This window comes from Bufo gargarizans, chromosome 2 (genome assembly GCF_014858855.1).
Source record: "Bufo gargarizans isolate SCDJY-AF-19 chromosome 2, ASM1485885v1, whole genome shotgun sequence".
In the NCBI taxonomy this organism is placed as follows: Eukaryota; Metazoa; Chordata; class Amphibia; order Anura; family Bufonidae; genus Bufo; species Bufo gargarizans.
Window position 1 is genome coordinate 495,499,088 of NC_058081.1, and position 25,708 is coordinate 495,524,795.

Sequence of the window (25,708 nt, forward strand, 5' to 3'; positions counted from 1 at the left end):
GGCGGAATCTACTGAGAAACTCGGACCAAACTAGAGCACACCCATGCCAATCTGATGTGAATTGGCCCAATGAGGAGAATGGGTCAGTGTTCAGTCTGTGTGCTGTTCCTTCTACATTCAGACAGCAAACCGATGTGAACATCAATCGTCTGAAATCGCCATCTGTACGCAGGTGCGGGATGTCTTGCAGAAATTCTGCATGAATTTCCATGTGGATTTCTTTGCGTTTCTGCACCATATCAGCACAGAAAACCGAATGTGTTACTTAATAAAATATACAAGAAAGCCAGCGGCTCCACCCACTTAGAGGAGCAATGGAACGGCGCACAACCCCCACGGCACACCCACCGTATGATCGATTTGGAAATGAGAATTGACACTGTTCGGGTGGCACTATATTTACATATATGAACACAAATATAACGTAAAAATAGTTGATCAACCATAAGCAAGAAACATCAATATCACGTAGATATACACAATGGAAGTAAAAATAAAATTAATAAAATAGTAGTCCAAAAATCCAGTAGCTTATGTGGTATAATTTGATATCCAGCCACATATAGTTCTTGTCAAATTTGATCTTTATGGTATTTAGTAGCGCTGGGTGATTACCATATAGTCAGTTTAAGACCAGCGCAGTGTCAGTTATATTTCTATTACTAGTGATCACTATGGGCTCAGGATAGTATGTTGCTAATCCTCTGTAGTGTTGATCATGAATATTCGAATTGCAAATTTTTAGCACGAATATCGGCACTTCGAGAATTCGCGAATATTTAGAATATAGCGATTTCATTTTTTAATCAGTACACATGATCCCTGCTTCTAGCTTGTGGGCCAATGAGAAGGCTGCAATATTATTGACTTTAGGAGTAGTGTTGATTGTGAATTTTCGTAATGCGAATTTTTATCGCAAATTTTTCAATTGCCGATTTCCACAATCAAGAAAATAATGACTGGAGAAGACAAATTCTCGAATTTGCGAATATTCGCCCAAATATCACAAATTTGAATATTGCCCCTGCCGCTCATCACTAATCCTCTGGTGACTGGAGCAGATCAAAGCTGCGCCAGGCTCATAAGGTGCAATAGCAGTTATACCTCTTGGATATAATCACTATACCCATGCGACTCCTCGCTGTAGCCGGTCCAGTACAATATAACAGAGCGGCAGCCAGCGATATAGTCATGAAGTGGTACGTTACCAGAAGATAGCTGTGTGCCGATCTCGCTGATAAATGGATGGATCAGCTGGATGTAACACCTTCTTATATAGCCAGCAAATGTTAGATGTTCATGTGGAGGCTGGTTTCATTAGGTCATATCACAGTCCCCAATTGCACGCTGACTCGGTAAGTGGCGTCGCACGTGGTCAAGCTGTGGTGCTCAGGTAGCGGAATGCAATCGGCTCGGAGAACTTATGTAGTGAATTTTCAGAAACACAGAGCTTTTGCAATATTGGGATATCAATAGAGATCGCGATCAAAGTCTATTCACTACACACAAATTATCAGACGCGTTTCGAGACTACTTGTTCCTTCATTAGTGGCCCCTGCAGTGAATAGATCCATATCTCCATTTTAAATAGCTGGCTGTGATTAAGGGGGAAGTGTCTTACCAGATTTCAAACTACAGATAAAACCTGGACTGGATGTTACTTTCTATATCAATATATAAAAAGCAATGGTTGCAATATAGAATACAAAAAGGATACAGAAATACAGGTTGAGAATATAATCAATCATATAAATAGAATGTTTGCAACCTGCACTGTTGTATATCATAAAAAAAAAAAATATGAAATGTGAAAAAAAGTACACCCGTATGTCCTGAGAATAGGGGCCAATCCTTCCATGTTTTCAGAAAAAACACATTATCATAAACAGTGCATTTTTACTGCAATTTTTTTATGTATGGGACCAGTTTTTTATATATAAGAAGTATATACAGTCAGGTCCATAAATATTGAGAATCAACGCAATTCTAACATTTTTGGCTCTATACACCACCACAATGGATTTGAAATGAAAGGAACAAGATGTACTTTAACTGCAGACTGTCAGCTTTAATTTGAGGGAATTTACACCCAAATCAGGTGAACGGTGTAGGAATTACAACAGTTTGCATACGTGCCTCCCACTTGTTAAGGGACCAAAAGTAATGGGACAGAATAATAATCATAAATCTAACTTTCACTTTTTAATACTTGGTTGCAAATCCTTTGCAGTCAATTACAGCCTGAAGTCTGGAACGCATAGACATCACTAGATGCTGGGTTTCATCCATGGTGATGCTTTGACAGGCCTCTACTGCAACTGTCTTCAGTTCCTGCTTGTTCTTGGGGCATTTTCCCTTCAGTTTTGTCTTCAGCAAGTGAAATGCATGCTCAATCGGATTCAGGTCAGGTGATTGACTTGGCCATTGCATAACATTCCACTTCTTTCCCTTAAAAAACTCTTTGGTTGCTTTTGCAGTATGCTTTGGGTCATTGTCCATCTGCAGTGTTGTAGCACCGTCCAATGAGTTCTGAAGCATTTGGTTGAATATAAGCAGATAATATTGCCCGAAACACTTCAGAATTCATCCTGCTGCTTTTGTCAGCAGTCACATCATCAATAAATACAAGAGAACCAGTTGCATTGGCAGCCATACATGCCCACGCCATGACACTACCACCACCATGCTTCACTGATCAGGTGGTATGCTTAGGATCATGAGCAGTTCCTTCCTTCTCCATACTCTCCTCTTCCCATCACTCTGGTACAAGTTGATCTTGGTCTCATCTGTCCATAGGATGTTGTTCCAGAACTGTGAAGGCTTTTTTAGATATCGTTTGGCAACCTCTAATCTGGCCTTCCTGTTTTTGTGGCTCACCAGTGGTTTACATCTTGTGGTGAACCCTCTGTATTCACTCTGGTGAAGTCTTCTCTTGATTGTTGACTTTAAAACACACACACATACACCTACGACCTGGAGAGTGTTCTCTATCTGGCCAACTGTTGCAAAGGGTTTTCAAAAAAAGTCAAATAAAAATTATCTGATTTAAAAAAAACTGTTGCAAAGGGGGTTTTCTTCACCAGGGAAAGAATTCTTCGGTCATTCACCACAGTTGTTTTCCGTGGTCTTCTGGTTTTTTTAGTATTGCTGAGCTCACTGGTGAGTTCCTTATTTTTATGAATGTTCCAAACAGTTGTTTCGGCCACGCCTAATGTTTTTGCTATCTCTCTGATGGCTTTGCTTAGTTTTTTCAGCCTAATGATGCTTGCTTCACTGATAGTGACAGCTCTTTGGATCTCATCTTGAGAGTTGACAGCAACAGATTCCAAATGCAAATAGCAGACTTCAAATGAACTCTGGACCTTTTATCTGCTCATTGTAATTGGGATAATGAGGAAATAACACACACCTGGCCACGGAACAGCTGAGAAGCCAATTGTCCCATTACTTTTGGTCCCTTAACAAGTGGGAGGCACATATGCAAACTGTTGTAATTCCTACACCGTTCACCTGATTTGGATGTAAATCCCCTCAAATTAAAAGCTGACAGTCTCCAGTTAAAGCACATCTTGTTTGTTTAATTTCAAATCCATTGTGGTGGGTATAGAGCCACAAATGTTAGAATTTTGTCAATGTCCCAATATTTATGGCCCTGACTGTATATTGCAGAAGGTATTTATTAATATGCCTACATACACAGTGTACTAATGATGATAAATAGTGTATTGGTTAGTATTTTTTAGACAATTATGTAATATTAGATGGTAATTTTCTATTTTCTTTATTTATCCTTTGTTTTTTGTATTTTTATGGGTTTATTTTTCATTGTGTATTTTCCTTGTTTTTATTTCACTTGTTTTTATATATTTTTTTATTATGTGCACTTCATACTTATAGTCCATGTATTCTTGTATCCTCTCTGAAACAGATGAAATGGTTGTCAAGGTTGATTGGGGGGTAGAAGCCTACCCAGGAAGGGGGAATCGAGGTGCTGGTATACAGCCGGACCTCAATGCCCCATCCCAGATTGGCACCCAGCCCGAATCTACAGAAACCTGAACAATTCCATCTCTGTGTTGAGACCTGCTGGAATTAAAGTGTCGAACTCGAAGATCCTTTTTGATTCAGTTCTAGACATATGGGCTATATGATTACCGCCCCTCGAGGATCTTCAAATTTTTTCAAGAGCTACAAAGGTAAGTGTGGAGGGGTCACTATTATAATAATCACTAAAATGTTTAGATACAGAATGTGACTGGAGGCCTTTCTTGATGTTCGCCATGTGCTCAGCTACCATCTTCTTAAACTGTCTTTTTGTTCTGCCTACATATTGTTTGGAGCAGGGGCACTGTAACCGATATAGAACGTCTGTTGAGTCACAGGGGAGCCCATCTAGGATTATAAAATTAAATTAATTTTGAGTTGATCTTACTTTTATTGTTTTCCTTGGAAAAGCAGTAATTTTGCAATTGTTGCACAAATTCTATTTGTGATTTACTTGTCTTGGTAACAAAAGATACCTTTTTACAGCACATTAATATTAACGACAGAAATGTATTTCGTTTTTCCTCTCCATCTTGCCAGATAAAAATGATATCATCTATGAAGCGACGCCATAGCACCAGACTTGACCCCAGCCTTGGTCGAATAATATCCTCTTCCCATTGGGCCATGAAAAGATTAGCATAGCTGGGGGCAAATCTGGTGCCCATGGCCGTCCCTCTTTCCTGTAGATAAAATTCTGAACCGAACGCAAAGTAAGAATGTAATTAATCCCCTCTAACACAAAACGAATTTAATCCTCATGTAAAAAACTACCTACTGCCTCTATCCCCTGTTCATGTTCAATAATTGTATATAAGGAACTGACGTCCATAGTGCCTAAAATCCAATGTTCCTTATAGTGTAATTTTTCCCGTGTGGCTATGATATCCGTTGTGTCTTTGATATACGATGGTATTCGTCTCACTGTCGGTTGTAGTAATTTGTCAATATACTGTGACAGGTCCGAAGAAATTGAACCAATGCCTGATATGATCTGTATGTCTGTGACCTGTATCGGTGATGTGAGTGGTGTTTTGTGTGTCGTCCCCCCCTCCGTGTTGCTCTCCGTTGTTGTATGTCTGTGTCCTGATTGGTGCGATTATCTCCAAGTTGTTGGGTGGCCTGTGATGATTGCTGTGTGAGGGTGATGTCTTCCTCCTTGTGTTGATTGTCTGGTTGTGATGACGCTGTCTTAAATTGTAATCGTCTGTTTGTTCCTGAGTTCCCGTGTACCCTCTCACTGGAGTTGGTGAGTGAGTGCGTCCGATCCTTGCTCAGTGGTGAGGTGGAGTGTGATCGAAAAAATGAGGTGTAGATAGGGTTTCAAATCTATTAGATGTTGACACATTGTAATAATCAGTGTTTCTGTGCATATTCATCCCATTATCTTCCCGTGATTTAGTGGGTACTGTTCTTGTGGTTTGAGTCTCCATTGGAATAGAATCTATTTTCATTTCTTGTGTTTTTTTGTTCATAATTTCTCTCTCCAATAAATTTAGACCTTTGCAGATTCTCTCCTGCCGCATGGGTATAGTGATTATATCCAAGAGGTATAACTGCTATTCGGCCAACTATATTGCCCCTTTATGAGCCTGGCGCAGCTTCGACTGCTCTGCGCCAGCCACCAGAGGATTAGCAACATACTATCCTGAGCCCATAGTGATCACTAGTAATAGAAATCTAACTGACACTGCGCTGGTCTTAAACTGACTATATGGTAATAACCCAGCGCTACTAAATACCATAAAGATCAAATTTGACAAGAACTATATGTGGCTGGATATCAAATTATACCACATAAGCTACTGGATTTTTGGACTACTATTTTATTAATTTTATTTTTACTTCCATTTTGTGTATATCTACTTGATGTCTCTTGCTTATAGTTGATCAACTATTTTTACATCATATTTGTGTTCATATATGTAAATAAATATATATTTTTTAATTATATTGTGCAGCCATACAATTATCAGATATCTGAGTGCCACCCGTATGTGTTACTTGCATTTTCTTGGTGTGGATTTGATGCCATTTTGCTGCACCCTTGCATTGGAAAGGGGTGAAATTCACACAAAAGAACTGACATACTGCGGGTTTCAAAATCCACGTGGCAGGTCAATTTCCACATGGAATAAAAAAAACTAAGTGTACATGAGATTTCTCTAATCTCCTATACTTTGCTGCTACTGGCACGCTGCATTTTTTCCGCACAAGAACCCACGTAGTATGCAGGTAGCCTATTGTATGAATGTAAAGAATACCATTTTATGTATACAACGCCTATGTAGATCTATGCGTCTCCATAGTTAGAGACTATGTACAGACCATGTGTAGTCTATTCCAGCAGTCAAGTGTTAGGCTAGGGCTACACGGCGACAGCAGTCATGGCCAGGATCTCCAATCCAACACGGCTGGATTTCATGCGACTGTTGTGGCGATCCCATTCATTTCTATAGGATCAGCGCTACTCAGAGATCCTGGCCGCGACAGCTGACCAGTGTTGCCGTGTAGCCCTTGCCTTATGACTCTTGCACACGACAGTTGTTAACCGTTCCGTTCTGCAGTTTGCGGTCCCCAATGAATGGGCACCATCTGTTCGGCTGCCGCAGTGGATCTGTGATACGTCCACACCGCAAAAAAGTTCTATTTTTTGCGGTACAGAGGCACGGACTGAAACCGCATGGAAGCACTCCGTAGTGCTTCCGTGGTGTTCCGTACCTCTGTTCCGCACCGCAGCTTCAGATTGCGGAACCATTCAAGTGAACGGGTCCACATCCGTGATGCAGGGAGCACATGGCCGGTGCCGGATATTGCCGCGTGCACGAAGCCTTACTCTGTAATGTCTGTAATCTACCAGACAGAGGGGGCATTTTTAAAGGGATGGTTTTGTCACTAGGATATATCATCAATGTAAGATAGGTGTGGGTCCTACATCTCGGGGGGCACTAAAGTGAAGAAGAGCACACAGAGCCTTCACGGCCTCCCGTCCACTCATTGCTTCGGAAGTAGTGAACAGAGGGTCGGCGCACAGGACCGGATGCTCTCCCTTCTCTTCGGGGCCTGTCCTATCGGACTGATGACATATCCAAGCAATATGCCATCAATGTCCCAGATGGGAAACCCTAGATGGGGACAATCTGAACTGAAAGCACTAATAGCCACAATCTAAATGCTAAAGACTAGTACGCACTCACCACCCAGGGCTTGCTGCAGAAGTTGTAGATGGAGTAGAGAGAGTTGACACATGGGACCCCACCATACTGTAACCCCATGATCAGGCTGCGGAAATCCTCTCCAGGCGTCATGCTGTATGCGTGCTGTCGGATCAGAACAAAGTCGGGCTTGAAAGATCTGGAAGAAAACAATGAAATTGGATCAGGACGTCATATACAATACCCGTACTGTCATACAGACGTGGACAAAATTGTTGGTACCCTTTGGTCAATGAAAGAAAAAGTCACAATGGTCACAGAAATAACTTTAATCTGACAAAAGTAATAATAAATTAAAATTCTATAAATGTTAACCAATGAAAGTCAGACATTGTTTTTCAACCATGCTTCAACAGAATTATGTAAAAAAATAAACTCATGAAACAGGCATGGACAAAAATGATGGTACCCCTAACTTAATATTTTGTTGCGCAACCTTTTGAGGCAATCACTGCAATCAAACGCTTCCTGTAACTGTCAATGAGACATCTGCACCTCTCAGCAGGTATTTTGGCCCACTCCTCATGAGCAAACTGCTCCAGTTGTGTCCGGTTTGAAGGGTGCCTTTTCCAGACTGCATGTTTCAGCTCCTTCCAAAGATGCTCAATAGGATTGAGGTCAGGGCTCATAGAAGGCCACTTTAGAATAGTCCAATTTTTTCCTCTTAGCCATTCTTGGGTGTTTTTAGCGGTGTGTTTTGGGTCATTGTCCTGTTGCAAGACCCATGACCTGCGACTGAGACCAAGCTTTCTGACACTGGCTAGTACATTTCTCTCTAGAATTCCTTGATAGTCTTGAGATTTCATTGTACCCTGCACAGATTCAAGACACCCTGTGCCAGACGCAGCAAAGCAGCCCCAGAACATAACAGAGCCTCCTCCATGTTTCACAGTAGGGACAGTGTTCTTTTCTTGATATGCTTCATTTTTTCGTCTGTGAACATACAGCTGATGTGCCTTGGCAAAAACTTCGATTTTTGTCTCATCTGTCCACAGGACATTCTCCCAGAAGCTTTGTGGCTTGTCAACATGTAGTTTGGCATATTCCAGTCTTGCTTTTTTATGATTCGTTTTCAACAATGGTGTCCTCCTTGGTCGTCTCCCATGTAGTCCACTTTGGCTCAAACAACGACGGATGGTGCGATCTGACACTGATGTTCCTTGAGCATGAAGTTCACCTTGAATCTCTTTAGAAGTCTTTCTAGGCTCTTTTGTTACCATTCGGATTATCCGTCTCTTAGATTTGTCATCAATTTTCCTCCTGCGGCCACGTCCAGGGAGGTTGGCTACAGTCCCATGGATCTTAAACTTATGAATAATATGTGCAACTGTACTCACAGGAACATCTAGTTGCTTGGAGATGGTCTTATAGCCTTTACCTTTAACATGCTTGTCTATAATTTTCTTTCTGATCTCTTGAGACAGCTCTTTCCTTTGCTTCCTCTGGTCCATGTCGAGTGTGGTACACACCATATCACCAAACAACACAGTGATTACCTGGAGCCATATATATAGGCCCAATGGCTGATTACAAGGTTGTAGACACCTGTGATGCTAATTAGTGGACACACCTTGAATTAACATGTCCCTTTGGTCACATTATGTTCTGTGTTTTCTAGGGGTACCATCATTTTTGTCCATGCCTGTTTCATGAGTTTATTTTTTTACATAATTCTGTTGAAGCATGGTTGAAAAACAATGTCTGACTTTCATTGGTTAACATTTATAGAATTTTAATTTATTATTACTTTTGTCAGATTAAAGTTATTTCTGTGACCATTGTGACTTTTTCTTTCATTGACCAAAGGGTACCAACAATTTTGTCCACGTCTGTATGTCTGCTTAAGTTTCCTCAGTATAGCTGCTGCCGAGTGAGGGCTCAAGCACACGAACATGTGCTGACCGGGCAAACAGCAGGTCCACAATATACGGGCACTCGTGCACCACATCGCAGATGAGGACCCATTGACATGGAGTGCTTCCCTGGGTTTTCTGTCCGTGCCTCGGCATGGTTCAATTTTCTTGCAGTGCGGGCGGACCACGGCCCATTCAAGTTGAATAGGTCTGCGCCAGCCACACGGACGGTGCCCGTGCATTAGGGAGCACAGTTTGCAGTCCCCAAAGCACGGAACGGGCGGCAGACATTTGTCTGCATGAGCCCTATCATACATCCTGCAGGTATTCCAGTGATCCCAATGAAATGCTGTAGTGTTTCCCTTTAACACAAGAGCCGCATACATCAGACCCGTGCATCCTCCTATATAATATACACACTTCCCTTAAGGAGCTCCTCTACCACATCAGGATGTTGACCTTGGACATAACCTGAGTTTACTTTGGGCGGAGGAAGACGTCTGGAGCAGAGAAGTATGTGATTTAGCTGTAATCTGGCAGTGATCAATGGAACAACGCCATTTAAAGGGCAACACCTGAACTAAATACAATCATTACAGGGAAAGGTCTCTTTATGGGTCACTGCCTCCTCTCCCATTCTGAGACATTATGAACAGCAGCCACCCGGATCCTTCTGCAGGTGGAGGAGACATGCAGGAAGTGGTACACTGAGGAATTTGACATTTCCTGAAGGAAATACCAAGGCTGAGCTGACACAGAGTTTTATAGCATCTGGAATGTACCATAGAACCCTCACTCCCGGGTGCCCCCATAAGTCAATCAATCAAATTTCCCTTAAAAATTATTTCCAGGAGTTGTATCTGTTCCTGGGAAAGATGGGTGCTATCCAAAACGGCCACAGTCACCGTCATCAAGCAATCCCAAATTCATGCGTTATACCTTCAGCCCCTGTACTACTCTATGATCAGGCGGGGTTCAGGACTCTGGAAAAGGACGACAACCCACATGGGAGCTCAATCAACTCAAGGACTTGGGCCTCGTTCACATTTCCGTATCCGTAAAAAATTAAATAAAATCAGTCTGTGTTTCATCCGTGAAGATGTCCGTGTGTCATCCGTATTCCATGAGCACTGCTCGGCTGAAAAGGAATTTCAGTGATCAGTGAAAAATGGATGCCATCCGTGTTGTGTCTGTGATTTTCACGGACCCATAGACTTTAATGTGATTGGTCCGCATCACAGACCAAAGTAGTGCACATCTCCAAGGGTCGGTAAAAAAATACCGGTGTGTGAACAAACATGTGTGCTGTCGGTGGTAAATGCGGACAGCACACATCAGTGAAAAACGGAAATGTGAACAAGGTCTAATGGAGGTTTTGAGCCAGAGCTTCCCGGTTTAGGTATCATGCACGCGACCATTTCCATACGCATCCGATCCACATTTTTTGCTGATTGAATGCGGACCCATTTATTTTATGGGGCTGCAAAAATGCGGACAGCACATGGATATCATCCATGCGCTGTCCGCGCCGCAAATTCTCTGTTTTGTGGACAAAAATAGGCATTTTTACAATGGGACCCGTGAAAAGTGCAGGATGTACATGAATGGCATCCATATTTTGCAGATCCACGATTTGTGGACCAGAAAACAGATTCAGACGTGTGCCGGAGGAACAGAGGGGCAGGGCTACAATGATGTAGTCTATAGAAGGACTATACAAAGCTGGGCACCAAACCATGTCTAGTTATAAAGCGGTAAAAGAGGGTGGGGATTTAGGGTTACTTTAGAAAGCTGAGTGGCACCCTTTGTACAGTAGGAGCTTTGGCTGCCACCAGTTTTTCTAGAGGTTGACAACTTAGTGCCGTTCATCCTGTACTTCCTGGTTCAGAAATGAAGACACAGGCAGGGCAGACTGGAGAAAGTAACAGCAATGCAGATTTATGGGTCATTCAGGGTCTGTGGAAAGCTGGGCTCCAGCCTCTGAGTAGAATATTAAAATCCTTCATCCAGGATGCTGAATAGTAAAACGGTCTAGCTGAGGATCATATTCACACATAGCAGATGTGCTGCTGATCTTCTGGGACTTGTGTGAGGAAAATCCGCAGCATTTTACAGTACCGGCAAAGTGAATGAGAGGTTATCTAATTTCATCACATTCTACAGAAAAAAATCTGCAGCGGAAACTGACCTGTGGTACAGATTTGAAATCTGCATCAAAACAGAAGCATTTTAGCTGCATGTGAACATACTCCAAAAGAGGGAGGGGAACATACTCAGCATCTTCAACCAGCAGCCGGATCTGAATGCTTTTGTAATTCCATTTGATTTAAAATTTAGTATAACCTCGGAGTTATTCAACAAAATGTATCTATATGGCGCCACCTGCTGTTTGTTCTTTTTCTTATTTCTCTGTCCAGCTCAGTTACATCGTTGAGGTTGTCACACATGCTCAGTTCCATTCTTTAAGTTCCACTAGCCCTATCTATTGTTAAAGGCTGGGACAGTTACAGGGAGAGAGCTGCAGCAGAAAGGACATGCCCTGAGCTATGATAGGGAGAGAGCTGCAGCAGAAAGGACATGCCCCTGAGCTATGATAGGGAGAGAGCTGCAGCAGAAAGGACGTGCCCCCGAGCTATGATAGGGAGAGAGCTGCAGCAGAAAGGACATGCCCTATGAGCTGTGATATAGAGAGAGCTGCAGCAGAAAGGAAATATATCTAGCATCACAAGTGGAGCAATGAATGGGGAGATCTCTGGACCCATGTGAGGCACAGGGCTGGTTCTAGCTTTGTTACAAATAGACTTTCATGTACTGTATGATGTCTGCTTTTCATTCTTTACATTAAAGGGGTTTTGCCATCTCAGACAATGGGGGCATATCGCTAGGATATGCCCACATTGTCTGATAGGTGCGGGTCCCGTACAATGAAAACGAAGCAGGGAAATAAACGGAGGACGCACTGCGCATGCACGGCCCCTGCTCCCATTCATTTCTATGGGGCCACCGAAAATAGCCGAGCACTGGCTTGGCTGTTTCCATCTGCCCCATAGAAATGAATGGGAGCAGGGGCAGCAGGGAGTAGCGCTTGATGGTGAATGGACCCCGGGAAATCCAGGGTCCTCCAGCCACAGCTCTCCCCACTCAGTTCTCGCTGTAGGTGCGAGTCCCAGAGGTGGGACCAGTACCTATCAGACAATGGGGGCATATCCTAGCGCTATGCCCGCATTGTATGTGATGGGAATACCCCTTTAATCATGGGATAACCGCTTTAAGGAGATTTGAGAGTTGAGTGAGCCCCTCTGAATAAGACAGCTCAAGGACACTATAGAAATGTTTCCCCTGAACTCCTTGGCTCTGATTTTTTTTTTCGGAATTACAATAAAGATTAAAGGTGTTGTCCAATAATTTTTTTGTTCTTTGTACGTTTTTGAACTAAGCAAATATAAGGGGTTTTCAATTCCCTTCCTTCATCTACAGTGGCCCCATTCTTCTAGTTAGCTGAGGGTCACATGACCTGTGATGTCAGCTTCTTTCCCTGCTCTGATAACGTTCCCTGCACAAGCCTAAGAGAGCAGGAGGAGAAGGTTTGCCTCTCTGCACTGAAGGTGGCTGTGCTATTTCGAGCGACAAGCCACGCCCCCTGCACTGCCAGATCTGATGGCGACACCCCCTGCACTGCGATCTGATGGCGACGCCCCCTGCACTGCCAATCTGCTGGCTGAGCTGGCTGCCCTGTGTCTCCCCACCCACTGGATTATTCAGGAAAGTTTAACCCCTTCTACCATCAGCAGCACAGACTCGGGGCTGGAGGCTCGGCCTCAGGTACTGAGCAGCTGCAGTTTTTCCTCTTCTCCGGGCACTGAGGAGACAAATGCTGTGCACAGGATCTTCTCTCCCTCCTCACCCTGCAAACTCAGAGCTGACAAAGAGTGGAGGAGTCCTCTTCTCTGTACTCTTCTGCTGGCTGTAAGGAAGGGTCAGCAGAGCATTACACAAGAACAGGTATTGGGAAGATCCTGTGTGTATCAGCAATGTCATTGTACTGTACAGGTGGGACTTGTAATCCTACACATGCAACATGAGGATCCCAGCAGTCCGACTGCAGACACGACAGCGCTTTTATTCACTCTCTTTACAGAGCAGGGGGAGGGGAAGGCAGTCTTTGTTGACACCCAAAAATATTCATGGGGAAAAAATCACATCGTTGTTACAAACCCCCACAGCTCTGCAACTGCATGTCAACAAAGGGCCAGAACAGAACGAGGGAAATGAGAAAGCATCATTTTTTGCCTAAAACTTGCTTATGTGTATACTGGAGCCCATCATATTTACAGTGCTTTAATATTTTTTTTACAGAACTCAGACAACCCCTTTAACACAATTTACACAGGCAGAGCAGAAGGATAGGAAGACTAGGAGATGTAATGGAAACTAGCTTTCGCAGATTTATAGGCTTTTCAGGGTCTGTGAAGAGCTGGGTGACTCAAGCTCTTATACAGGTCCTTCTCAAAAAATTAGCATATTGTGATAAAGTTCATTATTTTCTGTAATGTACTGATAAACATTAGACTTTCATATATTTTAGATTCATTGCACACCAACTGAAGTAGTTCAAGCCTTTTATTGTTTTAATATTGAGGATTTTGGCATACAGCTCATGAAAACCCAAAATTCCTATCTCAAAAAATTAGCATATCATGAAAAGGTTCTCTAAACAAGCTATTAACCTAATCATCTGAATCAACTAATTAACTCTAAACACCTGCAAAAGATTCCTGAGGCTTTTAAAAATTCCCAGCCTGGTTCATTACTCAAAACCGCAATCATGGGTAAGACTGCCGACCTGACTGCTGTCCAGAAGGCCATCATTGACACCCTCAAGCAAGAGGGTAAGACACAGAAAGAAATTTCTGAAGGAATAGGCTGTTCCCAGAGTGCTGTATCAAGGCACCTCAGTGGGAAGTCTGTGGGAAGGAAAAAGTGTGGCAGAAAACGCTGCACAACGAGAAGAGGTGACCGGACCCTGAGGAAGATTGTGGAGAAGGACCGATTCCAGACCTTGGGGGACCTGCGGAAGCAGTGGACTGAGTCTGGAGTAGAAACATCCAGAGCCACCGTGTACAGGCGTGTGCAGGAAATGGGCTACAGGTGCCGCATTCCCCAGGTCAAGCCACTTTTGAACCAGAAACAGCGGCAGAAGCGCCTGACCTGGGCTACAGAGAAGCAGCACTGGACTGTTGCATGTCATTCGGAAATCAAGGTGCCAGAGTCTGTAGGAAGACTGGGGAGGGGGAAATGCCAAAATGCCTGAAGTCCAGTGTCAAGTACCCACAGTCAGTGATGGTCTGGGGTGCCATGTCAGCTGCTGGTGTTGGTCCACTGTGTTTTATCAAGGGCAGGGTCAATGCAGCTAGCTATCAGGAGATTTTGGAGCACTTCATGCTTCCATCTGCTGAAAAGCTTTATGGGGATGAAGATTTCATTTTTCAGCACGACCTGGCACCTGCTCACAGTGCCAAAACCACTGGTAAATGGTTTACTGACCACGGTATTACTGTGCTCAATTGGCCTGCCAACTCTCCTGACCTGAACCCCATAGAGAATCTGTGGGATATTGGGAAGAGAAAGTTGAGAGACGCAAGACCCAACACTCTGGATGAGCTTAAGGCCGCTATCGAAGCATCCTGGGCCTCCATAACACCTCAGCAGTGCCACAGGCTGATTGCCTCCATGCCACGCCGTATTGAAGCAGTCATTTCTGCAAAAGGATTCCCGACCAAGTATTGAGTGCAGAACTGAACATCATTATTTGAAGGTTGACTTTTTTTGTATTAAAAACACTTTTCTTTTATTGGTCGGATGAAATATGCTAATTTTTTGAGATAGGAAATTTGGGTTTTCATGAGCTGTATGCCAAAATCATCAATATTAAAACAATAAAAGGCTTGAACTACTTCAGTTGGTGTGTAATGAATCTAAAATATATGAAAGTCTAATGTTTATCAGTACATTACAGAAAATAATGAACTTTATCACAATATGCTAATTTTTTTTAGAAGGACCTGTATTTAGGGTGGACATTCTCTTCATAAAATGTCTCATTTCCTACTGGGATCTCAGTTTTTCTTTAAAATCCTTTAAATATAATACTGATTGATGCATTTGCTCATCAAACTACTGAATGTGCCTTAAATCCAGTGAGAGAAAAAAAATCTTGTGTGATGAAATTTTTTTGGGAGGAAGACAGCGGAAGGCAAGATAATAGAGCAATTTTCTTTTTTACTATGGTAATAAAAGTAATAGTTTACAACAAAAAATTCCATGCACATAAGGTAAGACGGGGGCTCGGGAGGGAGGCTGACAGCAAAGACAACACCCAGTCTGCTGCAAAAAATCCATGCCAGTTTTGAGGGTGAACATTTTATTATTGGTAAAGTTTTCATTGGCTGCATTAACCCCTTAAGCCCAATTTCACCTTAAGGACTTGGCCATTTTTTGCAAATCTGACCAGTGTCACTATGAGTGCTGATAACTTTAAAACGCTTTGACTTATCCAGGCCATTCTGAGATGGTTTTTTCGTCACATATTGTACTTCATGACACTCGTAAAATGAAGTAAAAAAAAATCATTTTTATTTATAAAAAAATACAAAATTGACCAAAAATTTGTAAAAAATTGCAAATTTCCAAGTTTCAATTTCTCTACTTCTATAATACATAGTAATACATCCAAAAATATGTATTACTTTACATTCCCCATATGTCTACTTCATGTTTGGATCATTTTGGGAATGATATTTTATTTTTCGGGGATGTTACAAGGCTTAGAAGCAAATCTTGAAATTTTTTAGAAATTTTCAAAATCCCAATTTTTAGGGACCAGTTCAGGTCTGAAGTCACTTTTTGCGAGGCTTACATAATAGAAATCACCCAAAAATGACCTCATTCTATAAACTACACCCCTCAAGGTATTCAAAACGGATTTTACAAATATCGTTAACCCTTTAGGTGTTCCACAAGAATTAAAGGAAAATAGACATACAATTTCAAAATTTCACTTTTTTGGCAGATTTTCCATTTTAATAATTTTTTTCCAGTTACAAAGCAAGGGTTCACAGCCAAACCAAACTCAATATTTATGGCCCCGATTCTGTAGTTTACAGAAACACCCCATATATGGTCGTAAACCGCTGTACGGGCACACAGCAGGGCGCAGAAGGAAAGGAATGTCATACGGTTTTTGGAAGGCAGATTTTGCTGGACTGTTTTTTTTGACACCATGTCCCATTTAAAGCCCCCCTGATGCACCCCTAGAGTAGAAACTCAAAAAAATTGACCCTATTTTAGAAACTACGGGATAGGGTGGCAGTTTTTTGGTTGCTCTATATTATACTTTTTGTGAGGCAAGGTAACAAGAAATAGCTGTTTTGGCACCGTTTTTATTTTTTCTTATTTACAACATTCATCTGACAGGTTAGATCATGTGATATTTATATAGACCAGGTTGTCACGGATGCGGCGATACCTAAAATGTATACTTTTTTTATTTATGTAAGTTTTACACAATGATATCATTTTTGTCTCCATAGTCTCAGAGCCATAATTTTTTCAGTTTTTGGGCGATTACCTTGGATAGGGTACGATTTTTGTGGGGTGAGATGACGGTTTTATTGGCACTATTTTGAGGTGCGTGTGACTTTTTGATCGCTTGCTATTACACTTTTTGTGATGTAAGGTGACAAAAAATTGCTTTTTTTACACAGTTTTTATTTTTATTTTTTTACGGTATTCACCTGAGGGGTTAGGTCATGTGATATTTTTTATAGAGCAAGTTATTACGCACGCTGCGATACCTAATATGTATACTTTTTTTATTTATGTAAGTTTTACACAATGATATCAATTTTTGAATTTCAGTTTTTGGGCGATTATCTTAGATAAAGTCTTATTTTTTGTGGGATGAGATGACGGTTTGATTGGCACCATTTTCGGGTGTATATGACTTTTTGATCGCTTGCTATTACACTTTTTGTGATGTAAGGTGACAAAAAATGGCTTATTTAGCACAGTTTTTATTTTTTATGGTGTTCATCTGAGGGGTTAGGTCATGTGATATTTTTATAGAGCCAGTCGATACGGACGCGGCGATACCTAATATGTATACTTTTGTTTTTTTATGTAAGTTTTATACAATAACAGCTTTTTAAAACAAAAAAATAATGTTTTAGTGTCTCCATATTCTGAGCCATAGTTTTTTTTATTTTTTGGGGGCGACTGTCTCAGGTAGGGGCTCATTTTTTGCGGGATGAGGTGATGGTTAGATTGGTACCATTTTGGTGGGCAAACGCCTTTTTGATCGCTAGCTGCTGTACTTTTTGTGATGTAAGGTGACAAAAAAATTGTTTATTTAGCACAGTTTTTATTTCTTATTTTTTTACGGTGTTCATCTGAAGGGTTAGGTCATGTGATATGTTTATAGAGCCAGTCGATACAGACGCGGCGATATGTACACTTTTTTTACCCCTATTTTTTTCCAATTTTTTTTTACTTTATTTGGGGAAAATGACGTTTTTGTTTATTTTTACTTGAAACTTAATTTTTTTGGGGGGAAACTTTTTTTTTCACTTTATTTTTTTGTCCCACTTTGGGACTTGAACCTTTGGGGGGTCTAATCCTTTACAATGCATTCCAATACTTCTGTATTGGAATGCATTGGCTGTACCTTTAATGAACCTCCTGTACCACAGGAGACCTTGACTGGTGCGCATCCTGCCACCCAAGATGTCGTGCATAGTTCACGAAAAAGAGCCTCATCACGCCAGGCAGAACAGGCGCGAGCATGGAAGTGCGCTAGAGCGCAATCTCCTAATGAGTCTGACTCGGACAGAGTTTCGGACGAGGAGGCTTTTGCGGATGCGGAATACGTGTCAGAGGAGGATGTTGCTCCCCCAGTTCAGGGCCCATCAGTCTCCGCTACTGCGACTTCCTCTGCAAAGGACGGTTCGTCCTTCTCCGCCATTAACCGATCTGATGCCCTACTAGATTCGGCGGGTATGCCTATGTTTGATCCCGAAACATTGCATCATTCTAGATCGGCGGAGTGGCTTCCCACTGAGCATGTGGGTAACTATCTGGAGCACTGGGTCCGTCACCATCTAAGCCAGGCATGGCCAACCTGCGGCTCTCCAGCTTTTGCAAAACTACAACTCCCAGCATGCAAAGACTGCCTACAGCTATCAGCCTATAGCAGGGCATGGTGGGAATTGTAGTTTTACAACAGCTGGAGAGCCGCAGGTTGGCCATCCCTGCTCTAAGCCGTGAATCACGTAACAAGCTTAGGGCCGAGTGCCCCAGGCCACTAGTCCCCAACAAAGTGTGCGACACGCCAATTGTGGACCCCAAAATGTCTCAATTCCTGGCCAAAACGGGTTGGAACCCCAAGAAGGGCCTAGATTCAGCTCTGCGCAGCTGCCAGGACAAAGTGCTAGATATTTTTGGCCCGCTGGCCAAGATTTTTGAGCTAGCCGAGGCTGCTAGAACTGAGGGCTCCCCAATAGATCCCGATGAATTGCGGGGTTGGACCCAAAGGGCAATATGTATTGCCGGGAACGCCAACACCTCCTTGGCGATTGAAAGGCGTAAAGCCATTTTATTCAAAATCTACCCTAAATTGTCCAATTTTGCACTCACGGAGGCGGGTAAAGATGCCCAGGGGCTCTTATTCGGCGAATCCTTTATAAAGCATATGAGCCGATTTGTTGGTACCTTCACCGCGCTAGACAAGGCCCAGTCATCTATGCGCAGGGTGTTCCAGGGTCGGGTCTCTAATCGGGCCGGCAGTAGCAGGGGCCGCCTGTCCGGCCGTGCAAACTTTCTGGCCCGTGGCGCAGGACGTGGTTCCTTCGGACAGCGACCTCCCTTCCAGGAACAGCGTAACCCCTCACCCTTCTTCTCGACCAGAGGAGGCCGGTGGCGATCTCGCTCTTTCAGAGGCAACTCCAACTCCCGCAGACCCTTGGGTAAGTCTTCCCCAGATTGGGGATTCTACGGTACCTTGTGTAGGGGGCAGACTCCTAAGTTTTTCTCATGCTTGGGGTCTCATCACGTCAGATCTGTGGGTACTGACCACGGTCAGGGGCTTCCATATAGAACTCACGGGGTCTCCGTACCTGGTTCCCTCCCCCCCCGCCGATACCACTCTCTCGCCCAGATCGCTCACTTATAGACACGGAGCTGTACGCTCTCCGACAAAAACAGGCGATAGAGCGGGCCCCCCCTACCGAGGAGGGTGTCATCAGCAACATATTCCTTGTGCAGAAAAAAGGAGGTCAGATGAGACCGGTCATCAACCTTCGCGCCCTGAATGCGGTGGTACGCTACCGTCATTTCAAGATGGAGGGGATGGACCCATTGACTCCTGTGGACTGGATGGTAAAGCTGGATCTGAAGGATGCTTACCTGACGGTCCCAGTGGCCCCTCTCTCCAGGGATCTGCTCCGGTTCTGGTGGGGAGGGGAGACCTGGAGGTTCACCTGTCTCCCATTCGGGCTGTCTTCAGCTCCTTGGTGCTTCACCAAGCTGCTACGTCCTGTCATTTCATGGTTGAGGAGTCGTGGTGTTCGCCTCATTGTTTACCTGGACGACATCCTCCTGTTGCATGAGTCCAGAGGGGGTCTGCTACAACACCTGCAGTGGACGGCGGACTTACTGTCGGGCCTCGGGTTCCTCATCAACAAGGAGAAGTCATGCCTCATCCCATCTCAGCGGATGGAATTCCTAGGCTTCATGGTGGATTCAATCTCGGAATCCCTCAGTCTTCCGATGGCGAAGTTGCGGGCGATCCGCAAGGAGTTGAGGTATGCGCTTCTCGTTCCCCACCTCTTGTTGCGTCAACTGGCTCGCATCATCGGTCTGTTAGCTTTGTCGATTCAAGCCGTGTTCCCGGCCCCATTTCACTACCGGGCTCTACAGAGGCTGAAGATCGCCCATCTTCAGGCCGGTGCCTCCTGACCATCGAGTCAGATGCGAGCCTCCAGGGTTGGGGCGCTCACTGCAACGGAGTCTCCAAGGGAGGATCTTGGTCGGCGGAGGAGTCCCTCCTGCACATCAACGCCAGACTGCGGATGGACAATATCTCGGCAGTTCAATACGTCAACCGATTGGGCGGTACTCATTCGGCGACCTTGGCCCGGTTAGCCAAGGAGTTTTGGTCATTTTGCCTCTCCAGGGACATCATGGTGCAGACGGAGTACTTGCCGGGGTTGAGCAACGTTCGGGCGGATTGGAACTCGCGCTACCTGTCAGACGGCAGCGATTGGCAGTTGGACCCGGAGGTGTTCTTGGCGATTTCGGACGTTTGGGGCCCGATGTCCATCGACCTATTTGCTTCTCGACTCAACAGGCAACTTCCCCGATTTTTCAGCTGGCGTCCGGATCCGGAGGCGGTAGCGGTGGACGCTTTCCTCCAGGATTGGTCAGTGTCCCGCCTTTATGCTTTCCCTCCGTTCTCGATGATTCCGAGGACACTCCTTCAGGTTCAACGACATCTGGCGGACTTGGTGTTAGTGGTTCCATTCTGGGGGTCTCAGGTCTGGTTCCCTTCATTACTGAGGATCCTAGTGGAAGTGCCGCTTCTTCTCCCGTCCCGTGCGGATCTCCTTCGCAGCCCTCAGGGTCTACACCACCCGCTTCTCCTAGAGGGTTCTCTGCGGTTGCTAGCTTGCCGGGTCTCCGGACGCCTGGAGCTGTCGAGGGCATTTCAGAGGCGACTCGACAGTTACTGGACAACGCATGGGCTCCCGGCACCCAAAAGTCTTGTCGGGCAGCCTGGAGAAATTGGGCTAGCTGGTGCGTGGAACGGAACTTGGATCCCGTTTCGGCACCTGTAGCCGACCTGTTGCAGTTTCTCACCTCACTTTTCGAAGCAGGTAAGGCTGGTTTCACATGGGCGTTGAGGATTGGGGCCGGATGCGTTCAGGGTGCGTTCAGTGAAACTCGCACTATTTTGCAAGCAAGTTCAGTCAGTTTTGTCTGCGATTGCGTTTAGTTGTTCAGTTTTTTCCGCGCGGGTGCAATGCGTTTTGATGCGTTTTTCACGCACGTGATAAAAAACGGAATGTTTACAAACATCGTCTCTTAGCAACCATCAGTGAAAAACGCATCGCACCCGCACTTGCTTGCGGATGCAATGCGTTATTCACGCAGCCCCATTCACTTCTATAGGGCCAGGGCTGCGTGAAAAACGCAGAATATAGAACATGCTGCGATTTTCACGCAACGCAGAACTGATGCATGAAAAACAATGCTCATGTACACAGCCCCATTGAAATGAATGGGTCAGGATTCAGTGCAGGTGCAATCCGTTCACGTCACGCATTGCACCCGCACGGAAATCACGCTCGTGTGAAAGGGACCTAAGGCATACCGGACCATTAACCTTTTCAGGTCTGCTATTTCTTCTACCCATCTAGGTTATGAGGGCGTCCCTGCGGGCCAACATCCTTCGGTCTCTCGTCTTTTGCGCGGTTCTCGTCTGGCACGTCCTCCTCGGCCTCGTTTTTCTACTACCTGGGACGTCTCTCTGGTCCTTTCCTTTTTATCCTCTTGGCCGGATAATTCGGCCCTTTCATTGAGACAGTTGTCTGCAAAATTGTTGGCGTTATTTTGCCTTATTTCTTGCAAAAGGGTCTCGGATGTTAGGGCCCTTGATTATGACGCTCGTTCTTTCACCCCGGAAGGGGTCACTTTTAACATTTCACGACGTACCAAGACTAATATCAGGTTTGTCTCCTATCCCAGTTTCCCTTCGTCTCCGATTTTGTGTCCTGTGGCTTGCCTTAGGGAATACGAATCCAGGACTAGGGCCCATCGGTCTTCTGCCATATCTCAATTATTCCTTTCTATCCGTCACCCTTTTGGGCCGGTTTCTAGCCCAACTTTAGCACGCTGGCTTAAGTGGATCATGTCGCTAGCGGGTATAGACACTTCCGTTTTCACTGCCCATTCTGCGCGGAGTGCTTCGGCCACTTCTTTGGCAGTTTCAGGGGCCAGATTGGAGGACGTAATGCGCCTGGCGGATTGGTCTAATATCACCACGTTTAGAGAGTTCTATTTTCGTCCCCAGGCTCATTTGTTTGCTTCTTTTATTGAGCGGCTTTGAACTTGCAATATGAGCCTCCGTGTCTTGCTGTAAAACTCAATGATTTTCCTAGTCTGCGACGTAAAGTCATAGTTTTATTAAAGACACGGAGGCGAGTATTGCCCGCCCTGTTCCCACCCTTGTGTCTTTTCAGTGTGTTTTTTTTTTTCTTACAGGGGTTTTTGCATTATTTACATCATTGTATGTTTGATCTTGTTATGATTATTATTATGCTCATTGTCATTATTGTTATTATATTTATTAACAGTTATCATTATCTTTATGTTATTTATTAAGATTTATATTGTCTTCAGTCTTTCTATCCCTTATGTGTCTATTTGGAGTGAAGGGATTCCGGACGTGTTTTGTCCTGACGTGTTTGTCTCACCTGGACCTATGGTCTGTTCTATTTTTCAGGTTGAAAGTCTTTCCGGTGTTGGATATCATGCTTCCGGTGAATCTCTACCACAGTTGGGCCAGGTTGGCTAATTGGTTACGCTTCGTTGGTGTTGGACTTATCCGTTCCAGTTCCAGTTTGGAGTTTTTCGTTGCGGTGTTCGGGATTTTGGCACCAGGATCTCAAAGAAAGAGGAAGGTCCAGAGGAAGAGCGGCCTATTATAGGGGCCATAGGGGAGGGACCTTGGTTACTATGGTTGTTTCCTGTATGTAATTTTTTTTCTCTTTGCTGCTATTGGTGGACAGTAAAGAAGGAGAACACAATACTCGCCTCCATGTCTGTAATAAAACTATGACTTTACGTAGTAGACTAGGAAAATCATTGAGTTACATCCTGTATTATACTCCAGAGCTGCACTCACTATTCTGCTGGTAGAGTTACTGTGTACATACATTACTCATCCTGTACTGATCCCAAGTTACATGCTGTATTATACTCCAGAGTTGTACTTACTATTCTGCTGGAGAAGTCACTGTGTACATACATTACTTATCCTGTACTGATCCTGAATTACATCCTGTATTATACTCCAGAGCTGAACTCACTATTCTGCTGGTAGAGTTACTGTGTACATACATACATTACTTATCCTGTACTAATCCTGAGTTACATCTTGTATTATACTCCAGAGCTGCACTCACTATTCTGCTGGTGGAGTCACTGTGTACATACATTACTTATCCTGTACTGATCCTGAGTTACATCCTGTATTATACTCCAGGGCTGCACTATTCTGCTGGTAGAATCACTGTGTACATATATTACATTACTTATCCTGTACTGATCTTTAGTCACATCCTGTATTATACTCCAGAGCTGTACTCACTATTCTGCTGGAGAAGTCACTGTGTACATACATTACTTATCCTGCACTAATCCTGAATTACATCCTGTATTATACTCCAGAGCTGCACTCACTACTCTGCTGGTAGAGTTACTGTGTACATCAAGCATGTCAAACTCAAAGGCTAACATGGGCCAAAAAAACAAAATTTAAGTTTATGTGGGCCGCATAAAAAAAAAAACGCCTGGCCGTGCGGAGGCGTGCGGATCCGTCCAGACTTACAATGGAAGTCAATGGGGACGGATCCGTTTGAAGATGAAGATGACACAATATGGCTCAATCTTCAAACGGATCCGTCCCCCATTGACTTTCAATGTAAAAGTCTGGACGGATCCGTTCAGGCTACTTTCACAGTTAGAATTTTTTTTACAATATAATGCAGACGGATCCGTTCTGAACGGATCCACCGTCTGCATTATATGAGCGGATCCGTCTCAGACGGATCCGCTCTGAACGCAAGTGTGAAAGTAGCCTTAGGGGCGAGAACCTGGGATCTTTCATCCCTTGTCCTATTCAGCTCTATCAGGGTGAATAGGACTTCACACTGTCCCTACTGCTCTGTGCCTTGTGCACACAGCATCAGGGATGTTACCATGGCAACCAGGGCTTCGCAGTGCGCCCCCCCTCCCCCCCCTCTATTCTCATTGGTGGCGCAGTGCGCCCGCCCCTCCTCCCCCCCTCTATTCTCATTGGTGGCGCAGTGCGTCCGCCCCTCCTCCCCCCCCCTCTCTTCTCATTGGTGGCAGCGGCAGCAGCACAGGGGGAGGGAGGACAGCTTCCTTCTCCCCGTGCTGCTGAGAGAACATGAGCGCGCCGATAGCAGCGCGCTCATGTTCAGAAATACTTGCCGGGCCGCAAAGATATTCATTGCGGGCCGCAAAGATATTCATTGCGGGCCGCATGTTTGACACCCATGGTGTACATACATTACTTATCCTGTACTAATCCTGAATTACATCCTGCATTATACTCCAGAGCTGCACTCACTACTCTGCTGGTAGAGTTACTGTGTACATACATTACTTATCCTGTACTAATCCTGAGTTACATCTTGTATTATACTCCAGGGCTGCACTATTCTGCTGGTAGAATCACTGTGTACATATATTACATTACTTATCCTGTACTGATCTTTAGTCACATCCTGTATTATACTCCAGAGCTGTACTCACTATTTTGCTGGTGTAGTCACTGTGTACATACATTACTTATCCTGTACTGATCCTCAGTCACAGCCTGTATTAGGCCTCGTTGACAGTTGTGTTCTTCAGGGATGCACACGGATCCATTGATTTAATGTGTTCAGTGGTTTTCGGTCAGTGGGAAAGTCACGGAAAGATGCAGATTACACATACCTATGGAAGTCTATGGCATCCCTGATCGGTAGGTTTTTCACGGACCACTGGCTGGAGATGCTCTGGAAATTAATGTTCAGCTGAGCAGTGTCCATGGAATACAGAAGACACAAGGAGGGCAAAAAACGGACACAGACTAAACACAGATTCGTCACGTATAAAACACGGACGGATTTTCTATGGATGTCAAATGGACACGGAAATGTGAAAGTGGCTGCCTTATACTATAGAAATGTGAAAGTGGCTGCCTTATGCCTTATACTATAGAGCTACATTCACAATTCTGCTGGTTGTTATGGGAAACAGTCAGCAAGCTTGCTATCATACACTCCCCTAATAGTTTACCTGGGCGCCTATAATACAGAGCCACTTAGCTTCTACTATATGAGGTGACTGCACAGGGCCAACACTTTTTAGAATGCAGATCATGCAATCAGGCTGGACGGTGGCCGTCGCTGCTTCTGTGCCGTGCTGGTGGAGTGATGGGACCCGAGGCCTAGGTGGCTCTGCCTCACGGTGGGGCTGCATTGTGGCTGTTGGATCCCGTTGCCTGCTGGTGCGGTGTGGAGGTGCGGTGGTCGCCGCACCGCACTGCGCTATGGATAGAGTAGGTTCCCACTTAACAAGAGGCAACCTTGTCGCGGTAAGTGGGCCTATGCTCTTTGATCAAACTGTATACTAATGCCTCTTTTAGGGCACAGCAAATGTTTGATACTTGTGCTGTATAGCCATGTTTTATCAATAGAAATGCTGCAAAATACGTACAGTAGTCATTAGTATAGGAATGAGGAGGTGCGATTC

The 25,708-nt window shown here is 44.3% G+C and overlaps 1 protein-coding gene across 2 annotated transcripts in view; it reads right to left on the reverse strand.

Moving 5' to 3' along the window:
• The window catches only part of SYN3 (synapsin III), a 333,478-nt gene that overhangs the window by 172,193 nt on the left and 135,577 nt on the right, over positions 1 to 25,708 (reverse strand). For both annotated transcript variants that reach the window (XM_044281210.1, XM_044281211.1), the window contains one exon: positions 7,242 to 7,398. In XM_044281210.1, the coding sequence (XP_044137145.1) occupies positions 7,242 to 7,398 (157 nt within the window). The remainder of the gene's footprint in view (positions 1 to 7,241; positions 7,399 to 25,708) is intronic.